The sequence below is a fragment of the Eriocheir sinensis genome, chromosome 59 (genome assembly GCF_024679095.1).
Source record: "Eriocheir sinensis breed Jianghai 21 chromosome 59, ASM2467909v1, whole genome shotgun sequence".
NCBI lineage: Eukaryota > Metazoa > Arthropoda > Malacostraca > Decapoda > Varunidae > Eriocheir > Eriocheir sinensis.
The window spans coordinates 10445905-10463579 of NC_066567.1; the positions used below are offsets into that span (position 1 = coordinate 10445905).

At 41.4% G+C, this 17675-nt stretch overlaps 1 protein-coding gene across 1 annotated transcript; it reads left to right on the forward strand.

The window, feature by feature from the left end:
- Positions 1 to 7277: 7277 nt before the first annotated feature.
- Positions 7278 to 16753, forward strand: LOC126985572 (D-dopachrome decarboxylase-A-like). Its single transcript, XM_050840720.1, has 3 exons — positions 7278 to 7426; positions 14789 to 14961; positions 15981 to 16753. The coding sequence occupies exons 1-3, from the start codon at positions 7319 to 7321 to the stop codon at positions 16045 to 16047; spliced, it is 348 nt and encodes a 115-aa protein (XP_050696677.1). The 5' UTR covers positions 7278 to 7318; the 3' UTR covers positions 16048 to 16753.
- The last annotated feature ends 922 nt before the right edge of the window (positions 16754 to 17675 follow it).

The window sequence follows — 17675 nt, forward strand, 5'->3', positions numbered from 1 at the left end:
CCAGGTTCCTCTTGCCCCAATCGGAAATAATAGTAAGGTCTGAGGCTAAGCGTTCTGCAGCCTCCAGCCTTGAGTCGTTAAGTTCCTGTAGGGTGGGTCTTCTATTAAAAGAAGTTGAGTAATGCAGAGTGGAATCATCGGCGTAGGAATGGATAGGACAGTTCGTTTTGGAAAGAAGATCATCAATGAACAACAGAAAAAGAGTGGGAGATAGGGGACACCACTGTTAATAGATTTAGGGGAATAACAGTGACCGTCTACCACGGCAGAAATAGAACGGTCAGAAAGGAAACTGGAGATAAAGGTACAGAGAGAAGGATAGAAACCGTAGAAGGGTAGTTTGGAAAGCAAAGATCTGTGCCAGACCCTATCAAAAGCTTTTGATATGTCCAGCGCAATAGCAAAGGTTTCACCGAAACGGCTAAGAGAGGATGACCAAGAGTCAGTTAAGAAGGCTAGGAGATCACCAGTAGAACGCCCCTTGCGGAACCCATACTGGCGATCAGATAGAAGGTCAGAAGTGGAAAGGTGCTTTTGAATCTTCCGGTTAAGGATTGATTCAAAAGCTTTAGATAGACAAGAAAGTAAAGCTATAGGACGGTAGCTTGAGGGATTGGAACGGTCACCCTTCTTAGGCACAGGCTGTATGAAGGCATACTTCCAGCAAGAAGGAAAGGTAAATGTTGACAGGCAGAGGCGAAAGAGTTTGACCAGGCAGGGTGACAGCACGGAGGCACAGTTTTTAAGGACAATAGGAGGCACTCCATCAGGTCCATAAGCATTCTGAGGATTGAGGCCAGAGAAGGCATAGAAAACATCATTTTGAAGAATCTTTATGACAGGCATAAAGGAGTCAGAGGGGGGATGAGTAGGAGGAATATGCCCAGAATCGTCCAGAGTGGAGTTTTTAGAAAACGTTTGAGAGAAGAGTTCAGCCTTAGAGATAGATGAGACGGCAGTGCTCCCGTCAGGACTGAGGAGTGGAGGGAAAGATGAAGAAGTGAAGTTGGAGGAGATGTTTTTGGCTAGATGCCAGAAGTCACGGGAAGAGTTAGAGAAAGCAAGGTTTTGGCATTTTCTATTAATGAAAGAATTTTTGGTTAGTCGGAGAATAGATTTGGCACGATTTCGGGCAGAAATGTAAAGTTCATAATTAGCATTAGTTTGAAGGCTCTGGTACCTTTTGTGAGCTGCCTCTCTATCATTGACAGCACGAGAACAAGTGTGATTAAACCAAGGCTTTTTAGCGTGAGGAGTAGAGAAAGAACGAGGAATGTATGCCTCCATTCCAGAGACAATCACCTCTGTGATGCGCTGAGCACACACAGAGGGGTCTCTATCCTGGAAGCAATAATCATTCCACGGGAAATCGGAAAAGCACATCCTCAGGTCGTCCCACCGAGCTGAAGCAAAATGCCAGAAGCTTCGCCTCTTCGGTTGGTCCAGAGGGTGTACAGGAGCGATAGGACAGGATGCAGAAATAAGATTGTGATCGGAGGAGCCCAACGGAGAGAACAGTTTGACAGAATAAGCAGAAGGGTTTGAGGTAAGGAATTTAAGAGGTCTAGAATGTTGGGCCGGTCTCCAAGACGGTCGGGAATACGTGTAGGGTGCTGGACCAACTGCTCTAGGTCGTTGAGGATAGCAAAGTTGTAGGCTTGTTCACCAGGATGGTCAGTGAGAGAGGATGAAAGCCAAAGCTGGTGGTGAACATTGAAATCTCCTAGGATGGAGATTTCAGCGAAGGGAGAGTGGGTCAAGATGTGCTCCACTTTAGAATTCAAATAGTCAAAGAATTTTACATAGTTGGTAGAGTTAGGTGAGAGATAAACAGCACAGATGTATTTAGTAATAGAATGGCAATGAAGTCTTAGCCAGATGGTAGAAAATTCAGAAGAGTCAAGGTTGTGGGCACGAGAGCAAGTGATGTCGTTGCGCACGTAGGCGCAACATCCAGCTTTGGATTGAAATTTAGGATAGAGATAGTAGGAGGGAACAGAGTAGAGATTGCTGTCAGTAGCCTCAGAAACCTGTGTTTCGGTGAGGAAGAGAAGGTGAGGTTTAGAGGAGGAGAGATGATGTTCCACAGAAGGAAAATTAGAGCGAAGACCGCGAATGTTGCAGAAATTGATAAGAAAGAGGTTCGAGGAGTTATCAAGACACCTCTCGAGTCGGCAGCCAGAAGGGGAGTCCTCCCTGGGGGAATTTGTGGTCCCCCCCCCAGGCGGGGACTCCGAGGCTTGATGTGGGTGCGCCATTTTGAAATTTTAATTTTGGGAAAAGGTGTATATGTTGTGTGAATGTAGTGTGGTGTGGATAAAAAGAGGATCTGTCTTTAGAGAGCATGCTGAACTACTCTCCGGTGTTGGTGAGACAATAGGGAAACGGTTAGTGAGGACATGGGAATGATCTTTTGAGGGCTTCAGCTCCCTTCTCACCTCCCATATATACCTCACCGGGAGTGGCTTGCGCCTGTTCGGTAGGTGTCTTATATAGCACAGAATATGTATGTGTGTGTGTGTGTGTGTGTGTGTGTGTGTGTGTGTGTGTGTGTGTGTGTGTGTGTGCGCGCGTGTGTGTATACAACAAGAACAATAACAACAACAACAATAGCAATTACCCTCACTTTGTGTATGTCCCCACTTCCGTCACCCCCCCGTTGACCGCCCTCTGACCGTCTTACCCCTACTCCCGTCACCCCCCTCCGCTGACCACCCTTTCTTCCGTCATCCTCCCTCCGCTGACCGTCCAGCCCCTGCCGTCACCCCCTGCTCCAGTACCCCCCTGCCTGTACGCTAGCCTGAGAAGGGGGTGTAGGGCATGTGAAAAAGTGAAAGATTGGAGGGGGGGGTAGGGGGGGTCCAGCTACCCCCTCTTCCGTTACCCCCCCGCCGACCCCCCCAACCCCCACATCCGACCCCCCCCCTGAGGTTACCCCCACTTCCGTACATTTGTTACTACTCATCTCTAACCTCCGCCAGCCACGTATCCTAAGCCCTTTTCCTTCTATATAGTACAAGAGTTATACGTGTAATGCATGGTGACTCCTAAGACCCGTATTTAATTAAAGCCTATATTTAACATCCTGCAGGAGGCAGGCTAATAGAGTACCAAAAGCTCTTGTGACTCGAGCTTCCCATTGTCAAGGTCTTAATAAGTAAACTACACTGCCTTTTAGTTTACTTGCTCGAGGGTACAGGCAAGTCTTATTAAGGTTACCACACGTGAGCTACCTGTTGCCTAATTAGTCTTACCTGGGGATGTATAGCAAGTTATCCCATTGTCAAGGTCGAAATAAGTACATTAACTTTACTTGCCTGGGAATACAGGTAAAGCTTAGGGTTATACAGTTACTAGCTGTTAATTAGTTAGTCTTACCTGGGGTAAGTCTTGAATGGTGATACAGGTAAAGAGGGTTACAGAAATTTACCTGTAACTTAATTAGTCTCACCTGGGAATATAGCAGGTCTTTCCATTATCCAGGGCATGGCGAAGGATCCCAATGGTCTGTATCCCCTTGGGCATGCTCAGGTAGACGACCAGGCGCTTGTTGTTCTTGTACTTGGGGTGGGCGAGGACTCTCTTCTCCACCTCCTTTGACTGGCTCTCCACTTTTTCACTCGTCAAGGCGTTCACTTTCTCGTTGAGGACCTTCCTGAGGGCTGCCTTGGCGCTCCTGAGGTCAGTCATGGTGAGGGTGAGTGAGATTCTGTGGGTGCTGTGATTGGGGAGGGATTGGTGGAAAGCATGGGAGGGGAGGATAAGGTAAGGTACAGGAAGGAAAGATAAGGAAAGAGAAGATAAGCTTTTAACTGAGGGACTGTAGGTAAAGTGAGGGAAAGGAAGGGAAGCTTTTAACTGAGGTATTGGAGGTAATTAAGGGCAGGGAAACTAGGGAGAAGAAGGTAATGTAAGGTAAGGCAAGGGAAGGGAAGGAAAGCTTGAAATAGGAGCTGTGAAGCTGGAGGTTAGTTAGGTAAAGTAAGGTAAGGTAAAGTAAGGTCATAAAAGGCGAGGTAAGGCCATTTAAGGTAAGGTAAGACAAGACAAGGTAAGGTAAGGTAAGGTAAGGTAGTGTAGGAGCTGGCAGGAGGTGACTGTAGCTCCTTATCCTGGTAGCCCTGACTGGTGGCCCAAGAGGCTTACTTAAGGACCTCTTTTTTTTTTTCTTTTTTTTACAGCTAAAGAAACAGCTCAAGGGCAACAAAAAAGGGTGTAAAAAAAAAAAAAAAAGCCTGCTAATCGCTGTTCCCACAAAGACAAAAGTAATGAGCGGCCAAAAGAGAGGTCAGTTTCGGGAGGAGAGGTGTCCTGACACACTCCTCTTGAAAGTCTTGAGACTAGCTGGCAGTTTAGTTTGCTTGGCTGTCAGTTGTCGAGGTTTATGTCTGTTTGTGTGCCTGTTTGTCTGTCTATAACAGCGGTCGGCAACCTGCGGCTCCGGAGCCGCATGCGGGTCTTTCAAGAGACCTGTGCGGCTCCTGCCACCTAATTAAAATGTCCAAATTATCTGGATATCACTTCACATTTAAATTAACTTAACAGGAAACTACAAGGAAGGGGAAACACTGCTTTGTTGCTTTTGGAAGAAGTGCTTTCATTTGAACGAAAGTTATCAATGTTTGTCAGATCTTGAGAGAGGCTCACTAATTCACTTCCCTTTAAAGAAATTCGAAGAAGGAGCAGATTTCGAGCTGGATAGTAGTATCCTAAATAAATGCACGATTGAAAATGCAAAAAATAATTCGAAGGACGTTTTCATGAATTCAGAAAAGAAAAGGCCACTTTGTCATTTTGATCAACCCGCTTGACACAGTTCAGCTCCATTCAACTTTTCAGGTTTTATGGGAGTGAACCAAGCAAAATTAGAACTTGTATTAGCTGATTTACAAGAAAAAGACTTGGGGACTTCAAAATTCAGAGCCATGCTTTCCAATCTTGAAAATCTGGAGAAGCAAACAAGCTACACTGGCATTCCAACACAAATTAACGGACTGAACTGCTTGAGCTACAAAAACGAGATCAGATTGTGTATGAAGTGTGGAATTCCTTAGCAGACACTTGCACACACACCTGAAGATATGCTTTTGGCATCCTCTCTGTTTTGGGCGGTGGCCAGGTGGTCAGCGTGCGGGAGTGATGAGCCGAGTGGTGGGTCGAGTCCCGGCAAAACACGCTGATTTTTGCAAGCCATCGCTGAGTTGCGGAAGATTACCACATGCTGCCCAGATCTTCTATCAACCCTAACCAGCGACTTCATGCATGTGGAGCACCGGGGGGCAGCATGGCCCGAGCAAGAGTCAAATATAACGACAGCCACTATAAATAAAATTCGCCTGCGCCACTAACGGGCTGGTCATCCAAAAGGCCCCTCAAGAGAGCCTACTGGCGCTACAGGCAGCACCTAAAAAAAATATATATATATATATATATATATATATATATATATATATATATATATATATATATATATATATATATATATATATATATATATATATAAGAAAAGGAAAAGAAACTTACTGTGTGAGCAAGTGTTTCCTAGCATGAATTTCATAAAAAAGAAACTACGCAGCCGACTGAATGATGTAATCCTGCAGTCTTGCCTGAAGCGCAAAGCGACATTAATAAGACATTGATCAGCTCTCCAAAAATAACTCATGAGCAGTAATTACGTTCAAGCTTAAACCCACCATGAGGACCTGATATAGTACATAGAGTTAGCATGTTGTTTAAAATTAAAAGTATGTAATATTTGTTCAGTCGTGATAACAATCCTTAAAAGATTAACAATAGGTTGCTGACATCATATTAAGTTAAAGGAGTGGCTTCATAAATATAACGGTTTATTTTATGACAGCTGCAATTATAATTATTATTATTATTATTATTATTATTATTATTATTATTATTATTATTATTATTATTATTATTATTATTATTGTTATTATTGTTGTTGTTGTTATTATTATTATTATTATTATTATTATTATTATTATTATTATTATTATTATTATTATTATTATTATTATTATTATTATAGTGCACTTGATTATCTTGTCTGTGGGTATATTATTTAATTAACTACCATATGGAGGAGGAAAATTTTCATGTTTCGTAATTTCTATTCATAACTCTGTATAATGTACACTGCGGCTCCAGCAGCACTGCTTTTCTGTCAGGTTTGAAGAAGGTGGCTCGTCTCGAATTCTGGGTTGCCGACATCTGGTCTGTAACCTTGGCTGACCTCTGAGGATAGTAGATTCATGCTTTACGTATCCTTTCCTTGATTTTAAACTTATCTAATCATACTTTGTTACCTATAGAGCATCCCAAACACTTTAACCTTTATTATATCAATGATTTTAGAGGCTAACTTTCTCCTGACCTCTGAAGATAGTAAATGCTTACCATATTCATTCTTTCCTTGATTTCAAACGTATATCTAATTGTACTTTGTTACCTATGTCATTCCAGTAGCTGCAGACTTTATAAAACTAAGGATTCTAGAGTTAAGAGTGGTATGCTTGCTTAATTCATTCTTCCATTTATTTCATACGTATATATTTTTGATTTGGTTACTGTACAGCATTATCCAGTATCTTCAGACTTTATTATACCAAAGATTCTAGATTTATAAGGGTATGATACTTGCTTTATTCATTCTTTCCTTCATTTTAAACATTCTCCTTTTGATTTATTACTAGTACACCATTCCAGGCACTTTACTTTTTATTATAACAAGCATTCTAGTCTTGCTTAATCCCAAATGACATTCTCTTTTGCGCATAATATAATGTATCCCATGACCCGAACCACAGGGCTGATTAGAATTGAGATATTGTTGTCCTGCTGTGATTAGGAGATGAGATATTAGCATTCACGAGCATTAGACTGCATGAGAGAGAGAGAGAGAGAGAGAGAGAGAGAGAGAGAGAGAGAGAGAGAGAGAGAGAGAGAGAGAGAGAGAGAGAGAGAGAGAGAGAGAGAGAGAGAGAGAGAGAGAGAGAGAGAGAGAGAAGAAAGTCAAGAGAAAGGAATAGGAAAATATGGAAGGGGAAAATGAAGGAATAACGAAAGGAAAGAAGGACTGAAGGAGAAAGGAATTAAACGAGAGAGAGAGAGAGAGAGAATATATAAATTAGTGAGAAAAAGGGAAGTGGATATGAGGGAATATTGAAGAGAGAGAGAGAGAGAGAGAGAGAGAGAGAGAGAGAGAGAGAGAGAGAGAGAGAGAGAGAGAGAGAGAGCAAGGCTATAGAGATCGAGGCTATCAGGTGAGTGTCAGTAGTTGGCTTGTCTCTCTCACCCCTTCAACATGCCGCTCGTTACTCTCTTCACCAACCTCCCCGACCACAAGCTTTCTGCTGAGCTCCATCTCGCCCTCTCTTCGAAGCTCTCCGAAGTGTTAGCGAAGCCCGAGGAAGTAAGGGATCAAAGGACTCTTTTTTTATACTACATCCTATTTTTTTTTTTTTTTATTCTAGGTCCAGTCTAGGGTATTTATCGGTTAAAGCATGTATGGTGGGTATTCTCTCTCTCTCTCTCTCTCTCTCTCTCTCTCTCTCTCTCTCTCTCTCTCTCTCTCTCTCTCTCTCTCTCTCTCTCTCTCTCTCTCTCTCTCTCTCTCTCTCTCTCTCTGGTAGTAGTTGTTGTTGTTTTCCTTGTTGTTTTGTTGTCTCGTTGTTAATTAATACTTGAAAGTAGTTGTAGTAGTAGTAGTAGTAGTAATAATAGTAGTAATAGTAGTTGTAGTAGTTGTAGTTGTAGTTGTTGTTGTTGGTGGTGGTGGTGTTGGTGTTGGCGTTGTTGTTGTAGTTGTTGTTGGTGTTGGTGTTGGTGTTGGCGTTGTTGTTGTAGTTGTTGGTGGTGGTGGTGGTGGTGTTGGTGGTGGTGTTGGTGTTGTTGTAGTTGTAGTTGTTGTTGGTGTTGGTGGTGGCGTTGGTGTTGGTGTTGGCGCTGTTGTTGTTGTTGTGGTTGTTGTTGTTATTGTTGTTGCATAATAGTAGTAGTAGGAAGAGGAGGAGAAGTAGAAATAGCAATAGTAGTAAATGTTGTTGTTCTTTTTATTCTCCTTCTTCGTGTGACATTGCCTCGATCATCACTATCATTGCCTAACATCATTATCACAACACCACCGGCCACCTCTTGTCCTGGGGGGGCGCGAGTATCAGTAGCAGGAGGGATGGGCGGCGTGACCTTGCATTTAATCTTCGTCCCTTCGAGTATTGGGTCCCAGTAGTGTCATTTATATCAGGATGACCAACACTTTTCTATGCCCAGGGTAATAATCTTGTATACCTTTAGTTTTGAGGCGGAATCATTCCATTTTGCTGTAACGTTTTCTATTTTCTATATATTTATCAGCTACCAGACAGATAACTAGACCATTAATAGTAAGATTTTGATAATTCTCTTTTTTTATATTTTTACTTTCCCTATTCCATTTTTACTTTCCCTATTCAATTTTTACTTTCCCCATTCCATTTTTACTTTCCCTATTTCATTTTTACTTTCCCTATTCCATTTTTACTTTCCCTATTCAATTTTTACTTTCCCCATTCCATTTTTACTTTCCCTATTCCATTTTTATTTTCCCTATTCCATTTTTACTTTACCTATTTCATTTTTACTTTCCCTATTCAATTTTTACTTTACCTATTCCATTTTTACTTTCCCTATTTCATTTTTACTTTCCCTATTCAATTTTTACTTTCCCTATTCCATTTTTACTTTCCCTATTCAATTTTTACTTTCCCTATTCCATTTTTACTTTCCCTATTCAATTTTTACTTTCCCTATTTCATTTTTACTTTCCCTATTCAATTTTTACTTTCCCTATTCCATTTTTACTTTCCCTATTCAATTTTTACTTTCCCTATTTCATTTTTACTTTCCCTATTCAATTTTTACTTTTCCTATTCCATTTTTACTTTCCCTATTCAATTTTTACTTTCCCTATTCAATTTTTACTTTCCCTATTCCATTTTTACTTTCCCTATTCAATTTTTATTTTCCCTATTCCATTTTTACTTTTCCTATTCCATTTTTACTTTCCCTATTCCATTTTTACTTTCCCTATTCAATTTTTACTTTCCCTATTCCATTTTTTACTTTCCCTATTCAATTTTTATTTTCCCTATTCCATTTTTACTTTACCTATTCCATTTTTACTTTACCTAATCCATTTTTACTTTACCTATTCCATTTTTACTTTACCTAATCCATTTTTACTTTCCCTATTCCATTTTTACTTTACCTAATCCATTTTTACTTTACCTATTCCATTTTTACTTTCCCTATTCAATTTTTACTTTACCTATTCCATTTTTACTTTACCTAATCCATTTTTACTTCACCTAATCCATTTTTACTTTACCTAATCCAATTTTACTTTACCTAATCCATTTTTACTTTACCTATTCCATTTTTACTTTACCTAATCCATTTTTACTTTACCTAATCCATTTTTACTTTACCTATTCCATTTTTACTTTACCTAATCCATTTTTACTTTACCTAATCCATTTTTACTTTACCTATTCCATTTTTACTTTACCTATTCCATTTTTACTTTACCTAATCCATTTTTTACTTTACCTAATCCATTTTTACTTTACCTATTCCATTTTTACTTTACCTAATCCATTTTTACTTTACCTAATCCATTTTTTACTTTACCTAATCCATTTTTACTTTACCTAATATTTTTTTTACTTTACCTAATCCATTTTTACTTTACCTAATCCATTTTTACTTCACCTATTCCATTTTACTTTACCTATTCCATTTTTACTTCACCTATTCCATTTTACTTTACCTATTCCATTTTTACTTTACCTAATCCATTTTTACTTTACCTATTCCATTTTTACTTCCATTTTTACTTTTCCTATTTAATTTTTGCTTTTCCTACTTCATTATTACTTTCCTTATTCCATTTTTACTTTCCCTATTCCATTTTTTACTTCATTATTCCATTTTTGTTTTGCCCAATCCATTTTCCCACCTCTCTCTCACTACTTATTCCTCCACTTAGCTGACACATGTGATCTCAGGTAAATTATTAATACAGGTGAGAGAAACTACGATTAATACCACTTGTATACACACACACACACACACACACACACACACACACACACACACACACACACACACACACACACACACACCGAAAATAGGTATGTCCCCAAGGTAACCAGAAAGGATGTTGATAAATAGGAGTGGTTTAACAAGAGATGCGAGACAGCTAGAAAGAGAAAAGAGGAAACTTGGAAGGGATGGAGGAGACGAAGAAGAAGCAACTCGTGGAACGATTTCAAACTAGCAAGGAATGAATATACAAAGATTAGAAGACAAGAAAAAAGGAAGTATGAAAAAGATATAATCGACAAGTGCAAAGACCAACCCAATTGGCTGGAGTAGGTAGGAAGACACCTACCGAACGGGCGCAAGCCACTCCCGGTGAGGTATATATGGGAGGTGAGATGGGAGCTGAAGCCCTCCAAAGACCCTTCCCATGTCCTCACTAACCGTTTCCCTATTGTCTCACCAACACCGGAGAGTAGTTCAGCATGCTCTTTAAAGACAGATCTTCTCTCTATCCACACCACACTACATTCACACAACATATACACCTTTTCCCAAAATTAAAATTTCAAAATGGCGCACCTACATCAAGCCTCGGAGTCCCCGCCTGGGGGGGGAACACAAATTCCCCCAGGGAGGACTCCCCTTCTGGCTGCCGACCCGAGAGGTGTCTTGATAACTCCTCGAACCTCTTTCTTCTCAATTTCTGCAACATTCGCGGTCTTCGTTCTAATTTTCATTCTGTGGACCATCATCTCTCCTCCTCTAAACCTCACCTTCTCTTCCTCACCGAAACACAGGTTTCTGAGGCTACTGACAGCAATCTCTACTCTGTTCCCTCCTACTATCTCTATCCTAAATTTCAATCCAAAGCTGGATGTTGCGCCTACTTCTCTGACTATTTGAACTCTAAAGTGGACCACATCTTGACCCACTCTCCCTTCACTGAAATCTCCATCCTAGGAGATTTCAATATTCACCACCAGCTTTGGCTTTCATCCTCTTTCACTGACCATCCTGGTGAACAAGCCTACAACTTTGCTATCCTCAACGACCTAGAGCAGTTGATCCAGCACCCTACACGTATTCCCGACCGTCTTGGAGACCGGCCCAACATTCTAGACCTCTTCCTTACCTCTAACCCTCCTGCTTATTCTGTCAAACTGTTCTCTCCGTTGGGCTCCTCCGATCACAATCTTATTTCTGCATCCTGTCCTATCGCTCCTGTACACCCTCTGGACCCACCAAAGAGGTGATGCTTCTAGGCTGGAGGCTGCAGAACGCCTAGCCTCAAGCCTTACTATTATTTCCGATTGGGGCAAGAGGAACCTGGTGTCCTTCAACGCCTCAAAAACACAGTTTCTCCACCTATCCACTCGACACAATCTTCCAAACAACTATCCCCTATTCTTTGACAACACCCAGCTATCACCTTCCTCAACGCTAAACGTCCTCGGTCTATCCTTAACTCAAAATCTCAACTGGAAACTTCATATCTCATCTCTTACTAAATCAGCTTCCTCGAGGCTGGGCGTTCTGTACCGTCTCCGCCAGTTCTTCTCCCCCGCACAGTTACTGTCCATATACAGGGGCCTTGTCCGCCCTCGTATGGAGTATGCATCTCATGTGTGGGGGGGCTCCACTCACACAGCTCTTCTGGACAGAGTGGAGGCTAAGGCTCTTCGTCTCATCAGCTCTCCTCCTCATACTGATAGTCTTCCACCTCTCAAATTCCGTCGCAATGTTGCCTCTCTTTCTATCTTCTATCGATATTTCCACGCTGACTGCTCTTCTGAACTTGCTAACTGCATGCGCCCCCCCCTCCCTCGGCCCCGCTGCACTCGACTTTCTACTCATGCTCATCCCTATACTGTCCAAACCCCTTATGCAAGAGTTAACCAGCATCTTCACTCTTTCATCCCTCACGCTGGTAAACTCTGAAACAATCTTCCTTCATCTGTATTTCCTCCTGCCTACGACTTGAACTCTTTCAAGAGGAGGGTATCAGGACATCTCTCCTCCCGAATTTGACCTTGCTTTTGGACACCTCTTTTGTTTCTTTTTTAGGAGCAGCGAGTAGCGGGGTTTTTTTATTATTGTTTTCTTTTCTTGTGTTCCCTTGAGCTGCCTCCTTTGTTGTAAAAAAAAAAAAAAAAAAAACTCTTCTATAGACATGTGAACGGCAAGTTGAAGAATAGAGAAAAAATCGATGAACTGAAAATGGATGGAACTACATATGAGGACCCAGCAGAGATGGCAGAGGTGATGAACAATAGCTTTCATAGAGTTTTCACAAGAGAAGAAGAATTCGTACAACCACCGGGCCAGGAAAGAGGAAGGGTTATGCAGGAGATACAGTTAACGGTGCAGGAGGTCAAGGAAAGCTTGAACAAGCTGGATGTAAGAAAAGCGACAGGGCCGGATGAAGTATCAGGGTGGATCTTGAAAGAATGTAGTGAACAACTTGCGGAGAAACTGCACTCCATAATGAGCGCCTCCCTGAGTGAAGGAAGGGTACCACAGGATTGGAAGAGAGCAAACAGTAATACCGATTTTTAAGAGAGGAAAGAGAGAGGACCCATTGAATTACAGACCGGTATCACTCACTAGTGTGGTTGCGAAGATATGCGAGAGGCTGGTTAAAAACAGGTGGTCGGATTTCTTAGAAAGAGAGAAAATTAGCTCGGATTGCCAATCTGGATTCAGGAGAGGGAGATCTTGCGTCACCAACTTGTTGTGTTACAACTCAAGGGTGATAGATTTAATACAAGAGAGAGAAGGCTGGGCGGATGGAGTGTACTTGGATTTGAAAAAGCATTTGACAAAGTACCGCACAGAAGACTAATTTGGAGTGGCTGGAGGACTTCCTAACTAACAGGGAAATGAGGACGATAATTAGGGACAGGGTTTCCAACTGGTGCCCTGTGATGAGTGGGGTCCCACAAGGTTCGGTGCTGGCGCCAACAATGTTTGCTGTGTATATAAATGATATGGTGAATGGAGTGCCCAGCTACGAGTATGTGAGTTTGTTTGCAGATGATGCAAAGCTATTGAGACGTGTGAAAAATATGAAGGACTGTGAGGCATTGCAATGGGACCTGGATAAAATATGGGAGTGGAGCGGTACATGGCAGATGGAATTCAACCTTGGGAAATTTTAAAAAATGGAGTTTGGTAGGAGTGGCAGAAGATGCGAATATGATTACAATATGGGAATTGAGACAATATACAGAGGAGTGGAAGAAAATGTTTTGGGAGTGACTGTTTCAGACATGTCACCAGACAAACACATCAACAGGATAACGGGACAAACTATGAATTTGCTGAGGAACATAAGGACGGCATTTATGTACTTGGTTGAGATGTTGAGGAAAATAATACTCACAATGATAAGGCCAAGGTTGGAGTATGCAGCAGTGGTGTGGTCTCCTCACGAAAAGAAAAAAACAAAGAAGCTGGAAAGAGTGCAGAGAGTGGCAACTAAGATGGTACCGGAACTTCGAGTTCAGGCTTGTGAGGAAAAGTTGGAAAGTTTCGTTTAGTCGGAGCAACATCTGTGGTCATATGCCGGAGATAGACAGGAGGGGGAAGGAATTATAGGAGAAGGGAACAGATCCCATTAGACGGGACACAACCCCCGATTAATACCCGGTACCCATTCACTGCTGGGTATCGGAAAAGCCGCCCATTTTTTTCACACTCCGCCCGGGAATCGAACCCGGGCTCTCTCGGTTGTGAGCCGAGTGTGCTAACCATTGCACCACGAAGTCGCCCGGGAATCGAACCCGGGCTCTCTCGGTTGTGAGCCGAGTGTGCTAACCACTGCACCACGAAGCCCCCCCCCCCCCCCCCGGGACTTATGAGGAGAGACTCAATAGCATGGGGCTCACAACCATGGAGAGAAGAAGAGAAAGAGGAGATTTGATAGCGGTGTAAAGGGTGGCGAACGGAGTGGAGCATTTGGACAGAGAGGACGTGTGTGTGTGGAACGAGAGTGAAACAAGAGGACATGGGAAGAAGTTGAGGGCGACCACGTGTAGGCGAGATGTGAAAAAGTTTAGCTTCCCAAACAGAAGCATTGAGCTATGGAATAGACTGGAGGAGGAGGTGGTTTGTGCAAGAAACATTAATGATTTTAAGGAAAACTTGGATAAGAGTGGATATGGAGACGGGACAGTGCGAGCGTAGCTCTTTTCCCGTATGCCACAACTAGGTAAATACAACTAGGTACACACACACACACACACACACACACACACACACACACACATACACACACAGGGGTTTAAGGGTAAGATGGATTATATAGTTATGAGTATACTTCAATTTTTTGTTGATTAATATTCTTTACAAGAGGCTTTTTAACACGATGAGGGCAGGAAATAGTACAACTTTTATATTTATTTTCTATTGACTTATATTTAATCCCACAGCTTTAACCAAATTAAAATGTTGGGTGTTCTTTCTTTTTGGATTTCTAAGGGCAGTTCTGAGCCGGCTATTTCATTTTCCTTTTGTTTTTGGCCTTGAACTGTTATCTCTACTATAAAATAACACCGTATATCCCTTCCTACAGACATTAATAGCTGTACAAGCACACTATGTATTGCCAGGGGGTTCGGGTGGCATATGTTCCTCCCATCTCCTTTGTCGTACACCTCTGCAACACTAAACCATCAATCAATTCCTCTCTCAGCGTCTCTCCGTGACTATAGTGGGCGGGCTTCGTATGTCTCGGGGTGGCTCGCTGGCGCCTGTGTGTGAGCTGCGGGTGGCGTCTATAGGGTTTGACTGCCGCGAGAAGACCCAGCCAGCAGCCCGCGCCCTCACCGACTTCCTGGCCGAGCAAACTGGTATTCCTCCAAACAGGCACGTGTCCCCAACCTGTCTCTTTCTTGGTAACACAGAGAGAGAGAGAGAGAGAGAGAGAGAGAGAGAGAGAGAGAGAGAGAGAGAGAGAGAGAGAGAGAGAGAGAGAGAGAGAGAGAGAGAGAGAGAGAGAAAGAAAAAGTGAGAGTATAAAATCTTTAGCGTACCGATGTGGTTGTTTTTCTTTTTTTCTTTCTTTTTCTTTCTTCTTCTTTATCGTAATCATCATAATCATCTTCTCATCCATTCTTCTTCTTCTTCTTCTGATTCTTCTATGCCGCTGCACAGGTCCTCCTCCTCCTCCTCCTCCACTTACTTATAGATATACGTAACCTACCACTTAAGTGTCACTGGGAACTTATGATAAGACAAACAGATGAACGTCTTATCACACATCACCAAGGACGTGCATCTCAGGGAATCAGGACTGTCAACATGTGTGTGTGTGTGTGTGTGTGTGTAATAATAATAATAATAATAATAATAAACGGTTTATTTCATGAAGTACCAGGCAGCCCTAGAGCTGTGTGTGTGTGTGTGTGTGTGTGTGTGTGTGTGATTAGAGTTCGTTTATTTCATCTATCCATACATCTATCTATCTGTCTGTCTTTATATACGTCTCTATGTCTATCTATCTATCTGTCTATCTTTCCAGCTGTACTATATGTCTCTCTGTGTCTATCTATCCATCTATCTATTTCTCTATGTCTGTCTATCTATTCATCTGTCCATCCATCTTTCCAGCTCTATATATCGTTCTGTGTCTGTCTATCTATCCATCTATCTATCTCTCTATGTCTGTCTATCTATTCATCTGTCTCTCCATCTTTCCAGCTCTATATGTCTCTGTGTCTGTCTATCCATTCATCTATCTATCTCTCTATGTCTGTCTATCTATTCATCTGTCTATCCATCTTTCCAGCTCTATATGTCTCTGTGTGTCTATCCATCCATTTATCTATCCATCTGCCTGTAAGCATATGTCTGTCTAAGTCATCTCATATTTTCCTCTTTTTCAGGATTTTGATGAACTTTTCTGATTTGAGTCCTTACATGATCGCTTCTGGTGGAACGCTGGTGGGCTGAGAAGGAGGAAGATCGAGGGAGCAGAGGGGAGAGAGAAGGGAGGAGGAAGAAAAGGGAGAGAAAGGAGATAAGTTTGGGTATACACGTTGGTGGTAAGAGAGGAGGAGGAGGAGGAGGAGGAGGAGGAAAGGTAACAGATTGATACTAGAGTTGTAGGAGGAGGAGGAGGAGGAGGAGGAGTTGATTTGGGTTCCTCTAATAGTGGTATATTACAGGGTTTATATTATTTACCTATTTAGGATTGTATAGGCCTAGTCATGAGTTTAATAATTCTTTTACTGAAACCATTGTTATATAAAGAAATAAATTATTTAGTGCTGAGAATAATGGGAACTTCAATCAATGACACACACACACACACACACACACACACACACACACACACACACACACACACACACACACACACACACACACACACACACACACACACATTGTATCTCGCATTTTTTTCTGTTTTTTTTAATATCTTTGGTATAGACTGAGCCTATAATATCATATTTTTAAGTATATATCAACTATTTATGGGGAAGCTATTTATCTTATATCATCTATTTATTAAGTTTTTGAACGATGATGTATAATAGTAATAATAATAATAATAATAATAATAATAATAATAATAATAATAATAATAATAATAATAATAATAATAATAATAATAATAATACTTATAATAATAATAGTAATAAAAGTGAACGTTGCATCAGTAAGTTCCCTTTAACCTTTACTTATAATAAATGAGGGCAGGAGTGTAGCTAAAGGGGAAAGTTTTATTATGATATGTAAGTAACTCACACAGTCAGTCAGTCGGTCAGTCAGTCAGTCTATAAGTTCGCGTTGGTCATTCAGTCAGATAGTCAGTCACATATAACTCACCACAGCCTGATCTAGAGTTGGACTCGTAATCGCCAGCAGGTACCCTCCCGACATGAGCAAGTGCTCATTATCGTCGATCTCTGGGTACTGCCAGGACCTCCCACACCACACACCCCAACCACCTTGCTCAAGGGGGGACAGTAACCACTCCTAGTCAACGGAAAGAATCCGGCCTGAGCGGGCTCGAACCGCCGCCCTGTCAGACCGTGAAGCCTGGCAGCGCAGCGCTCTACTATTTTTATAGTTACCCCACGGAGTGGTGTGTGTGTGTGTGTGTGTGTGTGTGTGTGTGTGTGTGTGTGTGTGTGTTACCTTTTCGATAAACAACAATATATTAACACGCTCTCATGCCTCGTCACTTTGTTAAGCACTGAAGCAGATTAAACCAGATTACACACACACACACACACACACACACACACACACACACACACACACACACACACACACACACGTATTCCACCTCCACCCCCCCCAAAAAAAAACTTCACCCTACACTTTCATCATTCACAACTTTGTACAAAAAATCACCAAACTAATAATAATAATAATAATAATAATAATAATAATAATAATAATAATAATAGTAATAATAGTAATAATAATGATGATAATAATAATAATAATAATAATAATAATAATAATAATAATAATAATAACAATAACAATAACAATAATAATAATAATAATAATAATAATAATGAATATGAATATAGAAATAATAACTAGATAAAAAAGATTACAGTAAA